At 40.1% G+C, this 21,265-nt stretch overlaps 2 protein-coding genes across 5 annotated transcripts in view; one reads left to right on the top strand and one right to left on the bottom strand.

The window, feature by feature from the left end:
* Positions 1–1,364, bottom strand: part of LOC116386737 (uncharacterized) — a 5,975-nt gene extending 4,611 nt beyond the window's left edge. Inside the window, exon 1 of the mRNA XM_031853220.1 lies at positions 1,239–1,364. The gene's annotated coding sequence lies outside the window, so the exon portion shown is untranslated. The remainder of the gene's footprint in view (positions 1–1,238) is intronic.
* Positions 1,365–7,346: 5,982 nt separating this feature from the next.
* On the top strand, positions 7,347–19,508 carry ca14 (carbonic anhydrase XIV). Of its 4 annotated transcripts, XM_031853405.1 has the most exons (13): positions 7,347–7,697; positions 8,044–8,067; positions 11,568–11,747; positions 12,009–12,154; positions 14,632–14,727; positions 14,816–14,882; positions 15,002–15,159; positions 15,622–15,748; positions 16,547–16,570; positions 16,691–16,775; positions 16,956–16,997; positions 18,225–18,278; positions 18,812–19,508. In XM_031853405.1, exons 1-13 carry the CDS (start codon positions 7,628–7,630, stop codon positions 18,921–18,923), a joined length of 1,185 nt encoding a protein of 394 aa, XP_031709265.1. In that variant the 5' UTR covers positions 7,347–7,627; the 3' UTR covers positions 18,924–19,508. The 4 variants fall into 4 exon arrangements, with proteins under 4 accessions (XP_031709265.1, XP_031709266.1, XP_031709268.1 ...); XM_031853406.1 differs by lacking the exon at positions 16,956–16,997; XM_031853408.1 differs by lacking the exon at positions 18,812–19,508 and having other exon boundaries at positions 16,956–16,989; positions 18,225–18,281.
* The last annotated feature ends 1,757 nt before the right edge of the window (positions 19,509–21,265 follow it).

The following is a 21,265-nucleotide window of genomic DNA, read 5'->3' as shown; positions in this document are numbered from 1 at the left end:
CCTCCAGTGCTCTCTCTAGCCCCTCCTCTCTGTCTCTGGCTTGCTCTCCATCCCCCCTTGGATTCACACACACACACACACACACATATACACAAACCTCTTCCTCTAAGGCTGTATTTCTGTATGCCTCTCATCGCTCCCTGCAGCTCATCCTGTTTCGTTATGCACACATGCCTCGTGCTACTCTTCCACAGAGCAAACCCTCCTCCTCTTCTTACTCACATTTTACACTCTATCTCTGGCCATGTGCCTCTCTCTCTTTCATCCGTCTTTCCCTTTTTCTTCTCGCTCTCTGTGTAATCTCCGAGTGCTGCTGCTGCTCTTTGATCCCACCAATACAGAGGGGTCACATGAATACACCGGTACACACCCATACAGCTTTTATCAATAGAAGAAATAAAGTCTAAAATCACTCTCAGACAAAGGAGACAGTTTTTTTGCAGTGTGACGACAGAAGGGCAAGAACTACTTATTGAGTCAAAAATAATAATCTCAATTTCAGGAATAACTAACAACAAGCCTGATCTGCTTTTACAACAAGCAAATACCATTTACATTGTATTAGTGTCCGGCTTCCCTTCAGGCAAGCTGCATCCTCTTAAAACCTGTTTACATGCATCTGCACGAGTAAACTGCAAATCTGTGGTGCTTATTCCTATTTTTCCACGCCCCGTGCGCTCTAGTTCATAGCCTGTGGTGGATGGGGTGGGGGTGGAGGTGGAGTGGGTGTGTCGGGGTGGTGGTGCATTTGTCGGCACGGTCTGCACAGGTATGCATGGACCATGAGGCTGCGTCTCAGGTGTTGGCTGCCTGTCTGCGTGTGTGTTTTCGCGGAGCGATGCCCATAAACAGGAACTCACACACCTCATGTGCTTTCACAAAATGGTCCGTACAATTCTAACAAAGACGTAATATTTAAAATACCAGAATAAAACCCGAGTGACATGACACCAAAGTAAATAACAAATATAGACCGAAACATGCTTTTATCAATGTAAAGTTCTGCCCCGGTGATCATTACATTTAATTGTCTATTAACAAAAATAGACGGAACAAAGCCACGTGAGAATAAAAAAAAAAAGAAAAAGATTTTGGCTATTATTACCAAATATTACCGGGAGCACATACAGGATACAGCGAGACAGGAAATTCCTGTAGGCTAGCCGACCAACTTCGTGAAACGCTAACGTTAGCCATAAAACAAAACAAAACAAATATGTTAGAGTAAACATGCTCACCTTTAGTAATGTGGGATAAAACAGCAGCTGCCAGAAACAATCGTTAACGGCTCTATCTCCTACTTTGATACGACAGATCCGTCAATACACACGTAGCTGGAGCAGCATCGGGGCGTCCAGCCTCAGAGCTCTCTCTCTCTCTCTCTCTCTCTCTCTCTCTCGCTCTCTCTCTCTCTCACACGCACGCGCACACACACACACACCGCCCGGCCGCCAGTTCATCGGTTTGTGTATTTGCTCGCTCTTTCTCTCGGCAGTTTACGAGCGTTAACATGTGCGCGGATCCACGTGCCCACGTTTTGCGCGCATTCCATTGGCTGCCGGCCCGGCGGTGTCGTACGCTAGTGGCCGACCCGTCCAGCCAGTGATCGCTCTGCTCGCAGCTGATTGGACAGCGACCCGGGCACTCACGGTCCTGCCCACTCATGTGTCGTCCGTGCACATGGTGTCGGGGGCAGGCCTGCTCTACTACAAGCAAGCGGGGTGTAAACACGAGCACGCACCGCGGCGTAGCCACGAGAGATGCTCAATATGTTATATGCATCAATATGGCCTGGAACGTGCACAATATGTATCACCCCGCCTCCTCACAAATCGCTACCAAAACGTTAAAAGACTGAACGCGCCAGAAAGTAAGAAACCCAGTTCAGGAACATACTAGTCTAATTGAATAAATGCCTGCAGATCTAATAAACACCAGCAAAGCAGAGATCACATTTTCTCTTGCTTCTGAGACTGACGGACCTATAATCAGTCATTCAAATCTCATCTCATACAGTTCTTACTGAAAAAACAGACTGAACAATGACCTCTGTGCGGAGAGTCCGGCCTCACACAGACCGTGCCATTGACATCATATGGGATTATGGTGAAATAGAGCACTCTTCCATTAATCACAGTGTATAGACTCAGTCTCCAGTAAACAACCATAATCCCCTGATTCAATGACACAATTCAACTTCCATATTTGAGGAATGCTAATACACACCTTAATGGCTCCCTCCGCCTTTATTCAGCCCTGCAAATAAGGCTCTTCACGAGGTAAGATAAAGATAAGATCAAATAAGATAGGTAGGTAGATAAAATAATCCTTTATTAGTCCCACAGCGGGGAAATTTGCATGATTACAGCAGCATAGTGGATAGTGCAAACAGACAAGGAAAAGGCAAAAGTAGAAAAACAAGATCAAAACAGGTATATTAAATACGTAATCACACAGTAAAGGTATAATATAAGTTGGGTCAGTCATCAAGATGGGACATTTTCTGGATCAGGCCAGTCACATGGCTGGGGATATAGGTCGACCTATTATTACAACATAATTCTTTAACCCTATTATCTTGGCTAGTATAGCGGACACTCAAAATGTGTTATTGTCACATTTTTGTATATGTATCTGTATTAACAGATGTGTATTTTCTGTATTTTCTTCAGTTGTCTCATATGTTAAACTGACTTAAAGTCTTTGTGACACAAAAACATCACAAAATGTTTCTCTTATAACAAGTGTCATTGTACAGGTTGCACAACTGGAAAAGTGGCAAAAGACAAAATTCTATTTTGTGTCGCCGTGGCTCTATTGTTAAAGTCACTAATACATGAGAATGTATAGTGACAGAGATTTGACCATAATGCAGCAGGTCCGTTTACAGGTCCATTATTTATGGCCACGCAGCAGCTTATCCTTCCACTTAAGGTTACTGCAGAGTGAAGTCAGTGACCCTCACTTGAAACATGCAGTGCAGTGCAGTATACAACCGCCATATATGAACAGACCAAAGACACGCATGCACACTTGCTGTCCCACGCTCATATTGGTATTTTCGCTCCTCATAAGACCTTAATTGTGGTTCAGTTATTATGCTGGCTTTTACTGGTATTTTTAGACGTGAAATACCGGTTTAGAGCATGAGGAGTGGTGGATGCCTCTAAGCGCCTTGCATGTTAGAGTCAGGGATGAAGGGTCTTCCCATCCCCCACTATATACATACAACATACACATGAACCCACTGCACCCTCCCCTCAACACACAAACATTAAGCTGTGTCCTTGTTTGATTGACATTGCCTGTCCTTGAGCCTTGTAACTGTGTACCATTAATTAGTCACCTCAACATCAGGTGATCACACCAGCCCCTCTTTTTGTCAAAACACAATAAAGGTTAACCTTTGGTAATAGTAAACCAAGGGAGAGGTTCCTGTTTTTCTAGGTTACTGGGACTAGGTCAATAGAAAAAGCTCTCCAACCCCCACAGCATTCCTCTGCAGCACGTGAACCCAACAGTTCATGGGTTGAAAACCACCCCCGTCATTTCCATCCTTACATCTCCTTTCCGTCCCATCCCCCACCTGGTTTCTGTGTGTTGTTTCTCCATCCCCTTCTCATTATCAGCCCCTTTGTATTGACATAGTCGAGAATTCAATAAGCGTGAGCACGTGAAGCCTAAGCCCATGGATGGTGCTTTTGTCACTGCAAGTGGGTCAAAGAGCAGTGTGTCAAACCGGTCACCTATGGAAAACACAGCCTGTTTCAGTTAGGTTGCTCAAGACGGAGATGTTTATACATCTGGAATAAAAACAGATATGTTGCAGATTAAGTTACAATACAGTCTAAAATTATTTGTAGATTCACTGCTGAGGCCGTGTGCTTACGGGACATATAGGGTGTGTAAATTATCCTATATGGTTTATGTCAGGACAAGACCGACAGAAGTGGATTGAATTCAGGCGTATAGATTAATTATCTATAACCAGGAGTTGTTTGTCTTGAGGTCTTGCTTATTGGGAAAGCATGCAAGTGTTCATGCAGTGAAAGCATGCAGGAGTTCCTGTACTGCCAAACATGCAAGCAGGTGTGGTCAGAGCAAGACACCACAACAGAAATATGATCTGCCCCTGCGAAGACGGAGGCCCAAAGAGAGACTAAATAGTAAATATCCACCCACTCTGGTTGCAGAGGCCGAGCAACATATCCTGTTTCAACAGGGAAACAGTGACACATTGCTGTGTCCTCTCTGCACTGCATTTGTCCATCTGACTTCTCCTTCTTCACTACTGGCATACTACAACTTTCACAAAGAAACAAGATGAACAACATATTCCCTTTTCTACTGTTTATATGTATGGTTGTATATCCCCCAGCGTCGAAAGTAGGCTACAGTTCATATTTACTGCTGTGACAAGCAGGAACAGTATAGCCTGCTATTTGTTTTTCAAATTTAAAGCATTGGACTATTTATGTTATCATAGATTATATATAATGTTATGTTTGTAAAAGGCTGTAATTTGCCCATACGAAAAACATCAACGTCTATTTAAAACCATGTCACATTCCTTCTTCTGCCAGAGCTGCAGCCTTTTCCGCCCGCTCACATTTGCGGATCCGGGACATGTGTTCATCAGTATAAACAGAGGCATCTTCACATGTCGGAGAGACGCGCCGCAGCTAGATTTGTGAATGAAATCAGATGACACCCCCCACTGTGAAGACGCAGCCAATAGTGTATGTGAGCAGTCTCTAACCACGCCCTTTAATGGAACGCTGAGCGACCAATGGGAGGCCTGCAAAGGTTTTATCGCTGTTGCATAATTTGGCTGAAGCGCTTCATGTTGTGTGGAGAGATGGAGCGGAGAGAGAGACAGAGGAGATGGAGGATAAATAAAACTGTGGATTTATAGCGCCAGAGATTAGAGATCACGTGAGAAATATTAGTCACCACAAGAATAAAAGAATACAAGAGTTTGACAATGACTAATAATACTCATAGGCTAATCAATAGATATTTAATAGGCCTACTAAATTCTGCGGACTAGGCCACTAAATAGAATTTAGACAATCAAATAAAGACAATCAAATACGTCATAGTCCACCCATCCATCTCCTAGCGTTACCATGCTCAATGCAGTAAGTGATGCAACCTTTTGCAGTTTTATGTTAACGTTTTGAATGTATCCTTGACTCCTGAATGTGATGTAATCCAGATCAAAAGACTCTCGGCCGGATTTCCTTTGAGATTTTAAGGGGAGAATTCACCTTAAAAACACAATTTGAATCAGAATCAGTTTTAGTAGGTTTTCACATATGGGATTCACCCTGGTATTTTGGTGCATGAAATACACATAGTAAGAGAAAAATAAAGTACTGCGAAAGTCAAGAATTATAAATATTAAAAAAAAACATTTCTAATAAAAATATGAAAAATATATTGGTTAAGTTACATCCAAATGTATTTTGTAACATAGCTGTGAGCCACCATTTCTCCTCAAAATGACCACCGTTGTTCCATTATTCGTTATTTGAGGAGCAGTCCGGGGTTGTAACATAGCTTTACAATGAAACAATGTAAATTCAGTTTTAGGGTGGAGTGTCTGTATAAAGAATCAGCCTAAAACATGTCACGTGGAGAGGGCTCCCCCTCGTGTTCAAACCTGAACAAGTCGTCCGTTCAAGTCCCTGCACAGTATGTTCAGTTTATGTCACCTTTTTAATAGAGACATACTGTAAATCCGAAACATAGCATTTTAAAACAGAACTCACTTCCAGTATTTGTTCGGACTACATAAAACATTTAACTACACAGAACGTTGGAGGTTTGTGCAATCCTAACAGAGAATGAACATGAAAAAACCCAGTCCTTCTTTCACAGCAGACGTTTTGATTTGTCATAGTGCGAAAAGCACAGATGTTACTTTTATCATCAATAAACCAAATTTAAAATTAAAAGCAAAAAACTAAATGGTGTGTACACCATTTGATTCTGAAAGGTTTAATTTGTTTTCCATATATTACATTACAAATTATTCTTATACCATATGCCAAGGGGCTGCAACATTTTGATATGAAGTGCCATTTGTAAATAACAACATTAAGGCTAGCATTAAAGTTGCTGTGAGGAACTTTTGACTGGTTATGAAACAGTCTCAAATTAATGCTGATCTGTATGTGAACTACATAAGAAAACCAGCAGTTTAGGGCCCGAGCACAGCCGGCGTCATAATATTAAGGCTGTAACAATTATTTCCACTATCAGCACATCTGGCGATTCTTTTTTTTCAATAAACATTAGTTGTTCAGTGTATGAAACATCAGAAAATAGTAAAAAAAAAAAATGCCCGTCACTATTCCCTGAAGCCCAAGATCACATTTTCCAAATTGTTTAACTTTTTCTTATTTTAATCAGACCAACAGTCAGATATTGAGTTTACTATCACATCATTTGTTTTGACATTTTTGCTTGAAAAACAATAATTGCAGATTAATCTCCTGTCAATCAACGAATCAATTTTTCATTTGAGCACGATGGTTGGTTTGTGGGTTCCTGGAGAAATAATGAAACAGCCATGTAAGAATAATAAGAATAAGAAAAATGAAGATGAACACCAGGCTGATCCTTTAAACGTTGATCAGTACGATCAGAAACATCCTGCACTCGGTTGAAGCTGCAGCAGCATCCCATCGTGCGAAAAAGTGAGGTTTTATTCTCAGATTCATCAAATCTGCTGTTAAACACTCAAATCTGCTGTTTTCGGTTTTTAGTGAAACCTCTCCAACTGTAGACATTCAGGTGAAAACTACATTTATTTTTGTAAGAAGTGAACATCTGTGTCAAGATCTAGTTTAAAGACCTTAAAGTGACAATCTGTAAGACTTTTATTTAAATAAATCGATTGCTCACATACTATGTTTATTGCTTTGTATTAAGCGATATACAGTATATACTTGGGAACCACTAAGTGACACATCCTCATCCTCTCTTCTCTGTCAGTTCTTCTTCTCATATCCAGTATTTACGAAAAAATATACTGAAAATTGAGGTCAGATGAAATTTATTGTCAAACTGAAACAACTTTCTCTCACCTAGCAAGAACTCAGAAACTTTTTAAAAACGTTTAGCATTCAGACGCCTCTTCTCAGATCCACACATTTCTCATATGGCCCCATATTGCCATCTTTTGTGTCCCATTGTAACAACGCAGTAACCTCCTTTTCCCAGCGCTGCATTCTGGCCCTCTCTTCTGTCCTCTCAACCTCCTTTTCCAGCAACTATGTAATACTGAATTAGTTCTCACTCACTGGTCCCTCTTTATGTCCCTGATTTCTCTCCATCTCTGCCCACTCTCTCTTTCTCTCTCTCGCTCTCTCCTCTCTTCATACATTCTCTCCATCTCTCTCTTGCTGAGATCTATTCTGGTGCCCTGCATGCCAGAGTGGAGCCGGCATGTAACATCCACAGTCTGGCTGTTAAACAGAGCTGTGGCAGGTGGGATCGCTGGACCCAGTCGGTCTCTCCCCCCGTTCCCTTTCTCTCTCCCTCTCTCTTTCTCTCCCAGTTGCTCCTCATCTCTATTTTCACGTTTATTCATTGCTGTGTATGGGCAAGGAGGGCTAACATGGACTGTTTGGGTCTTTTTATCCTTCTAATGCTTCAGTGTTTCCAGTGGACGACTGCCCCTGCTGCTGGTAAGGTCTTAATCAACAAAATAATCAGCATCATGTGAGATTGTTTTGCTCTTGTGCATTGTTTGGGTGTTACAGTGTGAGCCATATTCAAATTTCCAAAATAACAATTGGATTTCAGTAGTATTGGAGCACTAAAATTGAACTGTAATGATATTAATGATAACTGATTAGAAATGATGAAAACCCAATTTATTATAGAGTTATGTGAAATATATTTAATTTCACAGATGTGATGCATTTGACATGGTCAATTTTTTTTTATGAAAATCAAATCTAGAACCATTGTGAACTAAAGGAAGAGGACAAAAATAAGAGTTTTACAAGTTTTTCTATTTATTTTTTTCAGAGGAAGTTTCCTGGACCTACACTGGTGAGTTCAAGTTTATTTGTAACACATATAATCTCATCTCTCTCTATATAAAGTTTAGCACGGCCTGTTTAAAAAAGATAAACAACATACAAAGAGGGTGAATGATAATCTGGATTCATTTTACATATGTCAGATATGATTTGTAAGCTGGGGCTTCATTATTATAAACTTTAGCAAAATCCAAAAGTCAACTCTGTAATAAATAAAGAGGCAATTGATATGATTGATTTCTTTTGTCCTAATTTAGGATCATTTGGAGTAATCCTGCCTGCTAATGACGAAGACATCCTAAAGTTTACTGAAAATCAGTGCAACTATCTGAATAAAACTACTCATATGTAAAGTTTCTCACACGTTAAACCGGTATCTCTAAAACATTCATACACTCTTTTGTACGTTGTGTAGGATTTCCCCCTCATATCTCCTAACCCCTCTCCCTCTGTTTCCCTCTTATTCTCTCTCTGTCTGTATTAGTAACAGTTGAACAAGCTGGCATGAGCACAGCAGTCACACAGAGATGATGAAGGGGTGGAGGGGGATCGAGAGGAAGAAAGCAAGAAAAAGGCAGAGAGAGAGAGGCGGGAGGCGGGAGGAGGGAGGCAGGTGCACGAGGATGAGGGTGTTGGACAGAGAGAGGGAGATGGGACGGGATGAAGCAAAAGCATAGCAAATCCTGCCCTGTATTGTTGCAGCGCACAATAAGTTGTGTGTTGATTGTGTTGTGGACGCACACTGGCTGCCTATGCCGCGGACAATGACATTGTGGGAATGAATGGGGCACACAGACCACCAATCTCGGCATGTATTCAGGAGAGCAACGTCGGTGTACAGTACATACAGAATACACAGCAAACCAAAGAGGCTGTGACTGGAGAGAACTGATAGAGGCTTTAATTTAGGCTTTAATATATGGAGGCAAGTGTATTGTGCAGAAATATAGGGTGTAATCTTAGACTTGTAGCCAATATGTTTAGTGACATCTTGGGTTCAGATGGGTTTCATTTGTCTTTTTGTTAATAAAAAACAAATTACAGTTTCTGAGGTTCTGTGTGTGTGTGTGTGTGTGTGAGTGTGTGTGAGGCATGTTGTGCAATGCAGTATTGCATGATGTGGCCACCGCTGAGCTGTTAGCTGAAGTGGAAAGTCATTTTTGTTATGCACAACATTTTGTCACACGAAAGAGCGGTATTACATGTTTGGGTTTTTTCCCCACGCGAGACGGACAGTAATATAAAGTACTGAAGAGAGAGTCGGTCTCTCATTCCATCAGTTCCTCATCATGATAAGTGAGTAAATACATATACTGTATGTGTGTTTTTTTGATCCTGCCTGATGCCATGCTCGGGGAGGTGCAGAGGGTCAGAATTTTCGTCCCCTCCGGTTACCATGGGGACCTCCATGGCGACCAGCGGCGGGGCCGCGGGACTCACTTTTGAAGTTGGGTTGTTTGCTGTGGAGAGGAGTGAAGGGTGGGGGGGCGGCAGAAAACAGATTAGAGGTGCAAGGTGGGGGCTGCAGGTGCTGGGAAAGCAGCAGTGTGAGAATCAGAGGAGAATTGTGACGTGTTTACATCACTAATGTAAAGTGCCCTCCTCACATTGTGTGTGTGCAAGAGAGCGAGAGGCATGACTGCATGACGAACACGGTACGGTGCTCATTGTGGGGTTCATTTGGCTTTTACTTTTGTATTCAGCCTTTTTACATAAACATACATGCTCGTTATTAACAGCTTCAGCATTTGCAAAATCTGCAATTGCAAATATATGAATTATGTTTTTTTTGCAACGACTGACACATTTTTTCTGACATCTGTTTTCTAAAGCATTCCTCTCCCTGCAATTGAAATTCAGATTCTTTGATTCACATGTCACTCTCTTCTTCGTCTTTTCTCTAACTTTCTTTTATTATGCAATTGGGGAGACCAGTTTCCTTTTTTACTCAGTGAACCAGAGCCTGAATCACTCTTTTCTCCCTCAATCACTTTCTCAATATGTATCTGAATTTTTCACATGCCAATTAATTGTTGAATTTGAAATAGAACATATTTTACTACATAAATGCAGTCGGCTATACATATGAGTATATTAGCTGATGTTAGCAGTAGATTCTTACAATAACCGAACTGTAACCATTCAATCTCTATATGATGATTATTGTAAAAACGTACAAAAAAACACTTTTCCATATTTTCAACTAGATAATATGTTGGTCATTATCTTTCTGAGAAGAAGTTTCTAAAATGTAAAGGTTATTTTACGAGAATTTTTATTATGTAAAAATGTGAAGTTAGATTTGCCATTCAGGAATCAAAGTCGTCATTTTACATTTTTCCCTGCGATTCGACTATTTTTGTGGTTTTGCCTGCCATTACAAAATATCAGTTCTAACAAGCAAATATTCAGTCGTAAATCTTTAATGTCTGGCTTTGGGATACAATATTTTCATCTGTTTGCAATACAGGAAAGGGACACTTAATTAAAGATTAATCATATTTATATAGGAAATCATTTTTATTTTCTCGTCTCAATTCCAGGCTAGCTAAAAAACATTTCATATTACTTAATGCAAGATCAAATACATTTTGTATATAAAAAAATCTATTATGTTTGTGACCTGTGCACATTTTGCAGATGCTCATACAGCTAAATAGCATTACATATCTTTAGAGGCTCATTTAATTCTGTAATTTAACTGCAAACATACTAAAGATGTCAGAGCATCTGGATAATAGTGTAGAGCCAAGTCTGGAAAAGGTAATATAAGGCTCAAGTGACATTCTGTATAGATTATGTCGTGGTTGTCAGTTGACATAGTTATTTAATGAGGTGCCTCGATCACCTGCTATTGTTGTCGCCGTTCATGTGTGTGTGAGTGTCTTTGTTTCATGGGAGGTACACGTCACCTGCAGTTGAATTGATTTCAATTTTAGTCTTGAGAGTCTGATCCATAGCAGCATTCATTATAGTTCAACAAAAGATGTCAGCTGTGGTTAGAAATGATTATTGAGACGATGGTATCTGTGGTTATGGACACACACGCACACACACACACCCATCCATGTGTTCTAATTGATGCCAGTGTTGACTGGCAAAATGCATCACTGAAGGAAAACCTGGCTAAATGTTGGCAGAACAATTGTAACCGAGGTTCATGCTGGAATGTGGAATTTAATGAAAAATCTATTCAGATTCAACTTGTTTTCAATGTAGCTTCAATGAACATTGTTGTTGTCGATCCTTTATAACCCGAATGGCCCAAAAATAAACAATAGAATCTTGTGTAGTCAAAAAATCCAATTTCAAAAATCATATTTGTGTTTATTTTCTTATCATGCGTTTTATCCAATTCACCACCATGAGGCTGTGAACCTAAAAAGAACCCAATTAACTGTCTTATATAATTAGAGACCAATCAATGGAGACTTTTCACTGGAGGACTGGAAGCCAGTTGGCTGTGTGATTTGTTTTCATCATTGTTTTCTGTCTTTTCTCTTGTCAAAGGCTTGGTGGGTCAGTCCGAGTGGTCGCAGTACTTCCCCGACTGTGGTGGCACTTCTCAGTCCCCCGTTGATGTGGTTACCACCCAGACTAAATATGACCCCAGTTTGATCCCCCTGACCCCACTGGGCTACAGCCAGCACGGCAACAAACCCTTCACTATGTACAACAATGGACACACAGGTAACTGTGGCAGCCAGCCTCCTAACACGACCCACTTAGGTATCCAAGCAGCCTTACGCTTGATCTGTTTATATTGCACTATCCTCAATTGTAACCTGGCAGCAAACCTTTGACTTTGAAATTCAGGAGATGCTTCAAATGTTAAGATTTTTTTTAAGTAATTTTCAAGAAAAATGCCTTCCTAGTATTTCTTCTCCGCTATCGTTCCCCTGTCAGTTGAACTCAGAGAGTTAGCTCTTGTTTTGCCTCTCTCTCCATCAGCGGTCATTGAGCTACCTGACTGGATGGGACTAGGGGGGCTGCCCTGGCTCTTTACAGCTGTGCAAATGCACCTCCACTGGGGCAGCGGCGGCCCGAGTCACGGGGGCAGTGAACACACCATCAACGGACTGAGTGCAGATGCAGAGGTACGTTTAAACACGGCTCACTGTAAATGGTGAAATAACCAGAGTAAAGGGGCGGTCGACGTCAAGTAGTGTCATGTTAGTAATTTCTAAGATTTTGTACAAAAATATGAACCGACAGTTTACCTCTTGTGATTATATCTATTCTGATATTATTTAAATGGAAGAAACCCAAACAGATTTACCACAATGTCCAAGGCAAAAAGAAATCTGTTCAAAATCTGTTCAATCTGTTCAAAAAGCTTTGATTCTGAATCAAGATTTACAATGTCAAAAACCCCGAAAGCGAACAAATTTCTGTTCATTGTTATAGACGTGGGGCGACCGTGGCTCACTGGCTTAAGAGGGTTGTCTGGTAACTGCAAGGTCAACGGTTTGATCCTCGACTGGGACGTGTCACGTGTCGAAGTGTCCCTGAGCAAGACACTGAACCCCAGCTCCCAGGGCGCCTGTCATTGGCAGCCCACTGCTCCCTATATACAGGGATGGGTCAAATGCATAAGTCAAATTATATGTATATGACAATAAAAAGGGTTTCTCTTTCTTCTATTCTAGACAAGAGGATAAAAAATGTGTTCTACCAAACTAATTAAGTGACATTTGTGCAGGTAAAAGAATTAGGATAAACCAGGATGCCAATTGTGTGTTTACACGATTAACTTTTTAAAGTTAGAGAATAGTGATTTAACTGAGCCTTTATAATTATACAAACATGAAACAGCAGATTAAGGTGGATTACACTGCAGATTTAAGCAGTGTATGAACACATTTCTACAGGACACACTTCTACCAGGCAGCAACCTCTGGATCTAAAAAGTGAAGCCGATGCAGAAGTGCCTCAAACCTGCATTCTTTGTGCCATCGGGGGGCGACTCTGCTGGAGTCTGACTGTATAGAATTCTATGAAAAAACTGTCCTACTATTCACTTGATTTGTTAGCCCAGTAAACCTTCTGAGCACGAGTTTATGGTCTAAATTGCTAGTTTCACATCTTCTTCAATACAACATGATATTCATTAAGTAAATCATGGTGCCATGCAGAGTAAAATAGACCGTAAAGCAGGGTATGCTTTAGGCGTGGTTACCTTGTGATTGACTGGTCGTACTTGTGTTTCACTCTCACTTTTGTCAGGCATAAAGCAACAGAACAGCCCTAGAAGTGGCTGGTGAGTAAGACATAGACAGACCAAGAGATGCACAGCCCAGCTAACATTTGGTTAGCAAAAAAAGACTAGAGAGAGACACCCTGCAAATCAAGTTAGAGAAGAAAACACAAGTTTACCTGATTGATGTTCCCGAAATTCACTCTCATGTTTTTTTTAACGTTACATTATGTCATCGAAGAAATTATGTTGTTTTAATAATTTTGCCTCAAAATCAAATTTGATATTATTCCTTATGTATGAACATTATTATTACTGGCCTTCAGCAATTAACAGTATATTACCTTCAGTACACCCATGAAGCCCCTCCTTGGTAGGAGAGTCAACAAACTGCTCCAATTTGAACCTCATGTTCAGGTGAGCCAACAAAATTCAGCCACAGCCCAAAATGCTGCAAAACAAACTCAAAACAGAAAACTCCTGACTCATAAATTCTGCAACCCAAATTACTGCAACAAGCACTATCATCACAAAAGCCAACGAACTGCATCTGCAAAAATAGCCAAAATACGAAATGCAACACAAAGTACAAGTGGCTACAAGCACAATTAATAAAAATGTCCAGATTAACACTAAATCACCAAATCTACATGCCAAAATAAAGAAGAAAAATTACCACCAAACAAATCAACCCATCCCAAACCTCACACACACTTTGGGCCGTCCAAAGTTAACAACAGAAGGGAAGACATCCTTGGATCTGGGCTCCCCCCCTCCCCCACCATCCTGAACCACCATTAACCTAAACAAAACAGAAAATAAACCACGAAAACAGGACCAATGGACCCAAGAAAAACTAAACAAAGTGAAACAATTTTAATCATCTCCAAACATAAACTGCTTGTATTTTATAGTGCAGCTGAAGAAACAAGAAAGGGGAAGAGAGCCCAGGCCACTTCGGTAAGGAGTCAGTCTTACTACATGGGCTGTAGCTCTACCAAGTGAGCTACCGGGGAGCCCAGCACGAGAGAATTTAAGCAGATTAAAAAGACAAAAATCATGAGATGGTGTGAAAAAAAAAACATCACAAACATAACGAAAGAGAGGACAAACAGTAAAGAATGGAACATATCGTGCATGAGTGGTCTTATTATATAATGGGACAATTAAGCTCTTTCTCATTCACATCAGTCTCCTCGTTGCTCTTCGGTCATTCTCTCAGAAGGAAAACTGAGCTTGCACGCATCTCTCCCTCTCCCAGTTCCTCCCCCTCGCTCTTCTTTTAACCCTCGGCTGTCAGGAGGATAAACCAGGACGTCTCTCTCCTTCTCATGAGTGTGAATGGACAAACTATAACAGTGTTCCTCCTCTCTCCAGCTACATGTGGTGCACTACAACTCTGAGCTCTACCCCAACATGTCCACAGCTATGACGCAGAGTGACGGCTTGGCTGTTTTAGGAGTTCTCATTGTGGTAATAAAAACAAATGCTAATTCACAGTGGCATTAATTGTATTTTGAGCAAAGCAATAAAAATAAAATCCTGAGTTTTGGTTTCCCAGACGGGTGAGGAGACCAACCCAGCATTTAACAACATCCTCAACTACCTGAGCCGCATCAGACATGCTGGTAGGTCTACTTTCTAAATTCTTTACATATTTTGTTGTAAAGCATATTTGCATATACTTTATATTTATATAGATTTTTGACTCCAGCAATCATTTTCTCATCCTTCCATCGACTGGCAGATCAGAAGGTGTCCATTCCAGCCTTTGACATCCAGTCCCTGCTCCCGAAGGATCTGGGACGCTACTACCGCTACAACGGCTCCCTAACGACGCCGCCCTGCTACCAGAGTGTGATGTGGACACTGTTTAACGAGAGGATTCAAATCTCAAAGGCACAGGTAAAGCTGAGACACAGAGACTCATCTGAAGTGTGCAGAAGTGGATCACACAAGCCTCAACTCAGCCTCAACGTTTAGGATTGTATGAAAGAAGTATGAAGTAGAAGTAACATAATAAACAAACTTGTGTGACATGATTTGTCAGTCTGCTTATAACCAAAATAAAGTTATTGACACGACTGAACAGTGGTGAAAAGTATTCTAATCACCACCTCAATCCACTGTTAGTGTCAAAGTCCCCACCTAGATATGGGAAGTAATATCCACCACTTGATAACACGACTTAACATTTGCTCACTAAATCAGTTTACAAAGGGACTTTTATTATATTTGAACTGATAATTGTTGACCGCCTGTTTACTGCAACTTCGGTCATTTACCTTCTCTTTTAAGTTTCATGCATCAGGACGACTGTAACTGTTTTTTTTTTCCATTCCTCTCCTCTTCACCTCTCCCCTCCAGCTGCTGAAGATGGAGACAATACTTTACTCCAGTAAAGCCAACGATCTAGACAGGATGCTGCTGCAGGACAACTACCGAGCGACGCAGCCGATCAACCACAGGGTCGCCTTCGCCTCCTTCAGCGCAGGTTCGACAGACACAATTTATCATTATGTTGACTGCTGACATGAAAGATAAGCACATGCTGTATTAGGAATCATTTCCCTGAAAATGACCTCCTTAGAATGTTAGGGATTTATTAGGGTAATAAATGAGAAGCATATTCTTAGAGTTTATCCTTTCAGGTTGCACAAATGTGAAAAGTTGCAAAAGGTCACAGCCAATCTGCGGTGACCTCCAATGTTTTAGCAGAACAGCACTTCTGAGCTGGTGGATTGTAACGTCAGCCCGCTGTAATGCAAACCACAATAAGAAGCCAGTGGGTGGCCATGTGGACCATAGCAATTAGCACAATCCATGCAGAGAATAAAAAGTGGAATGTGCAGAGAGATGTGGGAATATTAAGGATTACCGGTGACTTTGTCCGAGTGAAAGAGGGACAGAAATAAAGGGGGGAGGGGTGGAAAAGCAAGGGGGACTCAGTGTTTGTTTGCTAGCTGATTAGAAAAAAAAAGGATTTGCAGAAACTAAACAGTGACTCCATTGTTATCACAAGAGTCTAACTGAGGAAAAAGGGAGAGGAAAAAGAGACACAGAGAAGGGAAAGAGGGAGACAGAGTGGTAGACAAAGACAAAGGAGAAAGAATTTGTGTAAAGTCCTCATTGTAGTGAGTGACTGAACTGGAAGACCTGTGATATCAGCACTGTTGTCAAAGGAAGCAATATTTTTAAACAGCTGAAAGGCAGATTTTGCTGAGATTCACCAACAAATAAATGTGTATGATCTAAAAATCTACTGATTTAATCAATTTTTTGTTTGTTGTAGAATCAGGGAAGGAGCTCTCTTCCGGTAAGTATATTTGTGCTTTCTACTGTATTTTTTGTAAGTAACTGTCTGCCAGATACCACTGATAATCACATCAATACTTTTAATTATTCAACAGCTCTGTTGTTTTCTTTTCTTCTGCAGGTGAAGTCACAGCTATAGTAATAGGAGTGATGTGTGGCTGTGTAGGTCTGGCAGTGATCATTCGCTTCATCGTGAAGACGATACGGTGAGGCGCTTCGCTGCGATGCTCCATAATTTCCCTGTTTCTGGTTCTTTCAATGGCTGGAGGCTGCCACAAGTCTGCCGCTGTTCTGGTTTAATTGGTTTTAATCTGCAGAAACGGTGGGAGCTGTCAATGTGGAAGTACCCCGTCTCTTCTCATTCTCCCCCTCCTATCTCTTGGCAGATTTTTTACACTCCTCCACCGTGAATCAGTCGTGGTAAACAGGTGGTTTACCTGATCTCATTACTGACAAGGATGCACAACTTTGCACTGACAGCGTGACTTCTTCTTTTTGTGCTTGACAGATATCCTGAAGCGCAGATCTTTGATCAATAGCATGACAAACAAAGGGTTATTGAAAAAACTGGGAATATAATACAGCATTTTAAAATCTATTTATAAACACCATTTTTATTTTACAAAAACTGAAGTCATGTGTGCACACTGCAGGGACATTTGAGATCTATGTTGAAAACCTGATATAACTTAGAGTCTGACCAACACACTGGCATGGCTGGTACTACTGTCTGATTTGGGTTTATAACACATATATTGGTATATGTAGCAAACAAGTAAAAAGAAATGGCCAAAATATGTTTGAGGAAATACAGAACCAGCATTTCATTGTGTTTCAATCCACATCCTTATCGGAGCCAATTGTTCTATTATTAAGTCTATCCTCATTGATATGAATTGATAATAAATTGATATAAAACTTTGGGTCAAGGAACCTATTCAAGCATCTACAAGAAACAAGTGAGTATCACAGTACAAACACATACAATCACTTGATGAGATCGGATTCAAAACACCATCAGCTTTCTTTAAAAAAAATAAAAAATAAAAGGTCAAATGATGTTTTTGGCATTGACCTCTACTGAAGATGTCAGTAAATGTATAATCCTCTTTGTAAGGTTTCACAATAAAAGTTAAAAACAACTCAAAGATCAGCGCAAAGGATAATCTAATTCTCTGACATTATGCTGCAATAACATGGCTGTTTCCCAATATTTTCTCTCATAATCACCACTGATTAATGAAAGTATGTGGTGGGTCCCACCAGTCAGTCATTTAAACTCTCCAGGGGTTCCCAAAGTCCCCATAAAGGTTCCAGTATGTGTTATCTCAGAGTCTTGATGTTAAGGATCAAAATACGATTTTGAAATTTGAACAGAGATTCAATCTTCAAATGAGATTACAGTGAAATTATCATAAACCTCACTCCCCCTTCACAAGCATCCAGGGAGCCTTCAGAGCGCCCTACACCCCCCTTTGGGAACCACTGGCTTTCATAATGTCAATCCGCCGTGTGCGATGACTTTAAAATGTCACCTCCCAGAGCGGAGGATGGAGAGAGAGTGAGTTTTGAACTCTTTGCACACGGCCTCTTTGAAATGATAAATATCTTCTCTCTGTTTTGGTCATGTGATTCTGTCTTTTGATCTGTGACAGCTCTACCTCTAGCTGGGACGTCCTACCCAGTAACCGGCCTGCTCCCATGTCAAGGTTAACGTTAAAAATTATAACCTTTGACCTCAAAACCTTAACCGAAGAGTTAGATTCCTGACCACCTCTCTCTGCTTTAACCACCCATTTATAGTGACTCATCCTCTTCTATAACACCTCTCTTTGTAGTACTAGAGCTTAAAGAATGTCGGCAAAACAACTCAAAACTATCTTTTGAAAAGCCTCCGGTGGACATTCAAACTGTAAAGGAGCCTTATGCGGCCACTTTAGCACATTCCTTCCCTCTTTGTTTATTATAACATGAATGATTTGTACTTATTTATCCACTTACATATCATACAACATATCTCAGTGGCTGAGGGGTAAAACATTCTCATGGTGGACCTAAATTCAACATTCAGACCTCCACTAATTCTTTTATAGTACACCAAAGCCATCGACTCATGCACAACCTTCCATGTATTCTTTAACAAATGAGGACCTCTGCTGGACAACATAACACTCTACACTAACAGCGTGCTAGAAGCATTCGTCAGACTCAGTGGGAATTGCTCTTGTCTTTCATGTTTCAGGATGAAGGAGCCAGAGAAAGAGAAAGAGAAAAAACAAGACATGGCTCTGAACCCGACGTCTGAAGCAGAAAAGAAAGGAGAGCCCTCACCGTCTCCTCACACCGAGCCCTAGCTGACGGCACAGCCCACTTCAGGGATTCAGTCCAGACACTCGCAACACACTCAGTTTGCACGCGAAGCAGTTGGTGTTACTACGTCAGTTTGCTGAGTCGTATGTTCGCTCTTGCAATGTCTGGGATGCATGATTGGTTCATGTAAATACATTGTAAGATATATTTTGCTGTTTTTTTGTTTGTTACACGTTTGGATGTTATTTCATCTTCCTGCCTTGAAACACAAGCACACTGCACTGTATGACATGTAATAGACTTATGAAATATCTACCTGTGAATTCAATGTAATGTTACGATTTTATTTAGCCCCTGGACTTGAGCATTGACACACAGGAGGTCTTATGAAATGAAAATCTATGATTAAGGTTTTGAGGGATTTTGGGTACAGACTGATGCTGTTCAAACACTACATCCCTGAACTCAATTTAGAGGATTATATTGTAAATGGATGAGTTATATTTATGTACATGTGTTCATTCTATTGCAAAAAGTGTTATTGGTTCTATTTGTCTGACTGATATTTTTTGTCGTATATAACTTGTCAACATGGGCACCTCATTAAAATACCGAACTTGGCAACCTCACCTGCTTTGATTTCTTAATTTTGCATGTGTGTGTGTGTGTGTGTGTGTGTGTGTGTGTGTGTTGTTCTGACTACAACTCCCAACAGCTATTTTAAAGTGGGGGAATCTTTTTTTGGACTGCAACAATGCAACGTTTAGTCTGGAGCAAAGAAATCTTACAAAATGTCCATATATTGTTGACAGAATTCTCAATAATTAAACAAAGAGACAATAAACTATTAAACTACAAAGATCCATCAACATTTAACTTGCTGAAATACACCTACAGTATATCGGATATCGGCCGATACCGACTCAAATACCTGGATCAGTCAATGACAATGGGGCCGATCTACTCAATTTAATTCTATAAACTTTATATACTGCAGTTTAAATTCCTGTTGAAGTTTTGACCACTTTCTTGCTGCATTGAAAAGATTTACACTTGAATTGTAATTCCTGTTAATCTTGAAGATGTTTTACCAAGTTGCTGTTGCATTATTTTAATAATAAATAACAATTCACTGAATTTATATCTACATATTTCCTTGTTACATTTTGTTTTACAAAGAAAGAAAGTGATGTTTAAGTGAAGCCTGATGTTGCCTTACACATAAAAGAATGACCCCAGTCTTTTCCACACAGTGAGGCCTATGGCTTATTAATTAACCTGGTATCAGATCGATACTTCTACTAATTCTCAAAGCCCAGGTATCACTATCGGTATCAGGACTAAAAAAGTCGGATCGGTGCATCCTTATTCATTATGCTCTGAATTCATGAAGGACCTATAGGACCACAACAGCACATAGTACAACATGGTGTCTTAGTGGTTGTGCTTTATGTATTTTAACCTTCAGCAGCTCAAGGCATAACCTAATTAACTCAACTATGCAGACTGTGGGGACATTAAATAAGGCCTTTGATTTGTTCCAGAATCGTGATTGGCATTAGAGTATGTCATGAACTGCATTTTGAAAATGAATGAATAAATCAGGCCAACAGGAGAAAGAGACAGTAAAATGTATAAATAACTTAAGCATTTATATATTTAATTCTCAGTATGCACGTTTATAATATTTTCTTTTTCATGCATTTACTTTAAGGGATAGTCGTTATTGTCATCATTTCGACTCTAGAGGACTGATGATTGTTTCACAGTTAAACTGAACAGACCGAGAAATCAGAAATGAGACGAGACGAGACAACCACGAAGCTTTCTTTATATATTTTACTATGAAAGCAATTGTTTCGTTTTTCTATGTTTTAACACGTAAGTCAACTGCTCTAATATTCTCTGATGTTGGTAATGCATTTATGATGCCATTGAACAAATTTTGTATTTGTTGGTATTAAATATCACGTTAATGTTTGCAGAGTAGAATCAATTGGAAATGGGAGACATGTTTTTTCCATATTCATTCAGATTAAACTGAATAAAACAACCATAAGCACAGTGTGTATGCATGTATATAAACTTCCAGTCCCATTTTATTTTGATCACTTTATATTTTGGACATTTTAATGAAATCTCAAGCAATTTAAGTATCCCAAAATTAAAGAATATATATACAGAAGTGGTATAAGAAGATGAATTACTGTAGATCTAACTGGAAATACCATGATTTTGATGTCTCTATTAAGACGTATTTAGCAGAAAATATACTGTAAACCTATTTTTTGGTACTTATATTTTTTATTTAGTAAACCGGTGGAAAGGTGAAGCCTGTAGGTATATATGTGAAAACAGTACTCTATTTTCCATATATAATAATTAG

This window comes from Anarrhichthys ocellatus, unplaced genomic scaffold (assembly GCF_004355925.1).
Source record: "Anarrhichthys ocellatus isolate YVR2014 unplaced genomic scaffold, GSC_Weel_1.0 scaffold13, whole genome shotgun sequence".
NCBI lineage: Eukaryota > Metazoa > Chordata > Actinopteri > Perciformes > Anarhichadidae > Anarrhichthys > Anarrhichthys ocellatus.
The sequence above is the reverse complement of the archived record's forward strand: the minus strand, read 5'-3'. Positions and strand labels throughout refer to the sequence as shown.

Coding starts and splice junctions, on each gene's coding strand:
- ca14 (XM_031853405.1), top strand. CDS start 7,628: ATGGACTGTTTGGGTCTTTTTATCCTTCTAATGCTTCAGTGTTTCCAG. Junction 14,883..15,001: donor GAGCCGCATCAGACATGCTG/GTAGGTCTACTT, acceptor ATCGACTGGCAG/ATCAGAAGGTGTCCATTCCA. Junction 15,160..15,621: donor TTCAAATCTCAAAGGCACAG/GTAAAGCTGAGA, acceptor TCTCCCCTCCAG/CTGCTGAAGATGGAGACAAT.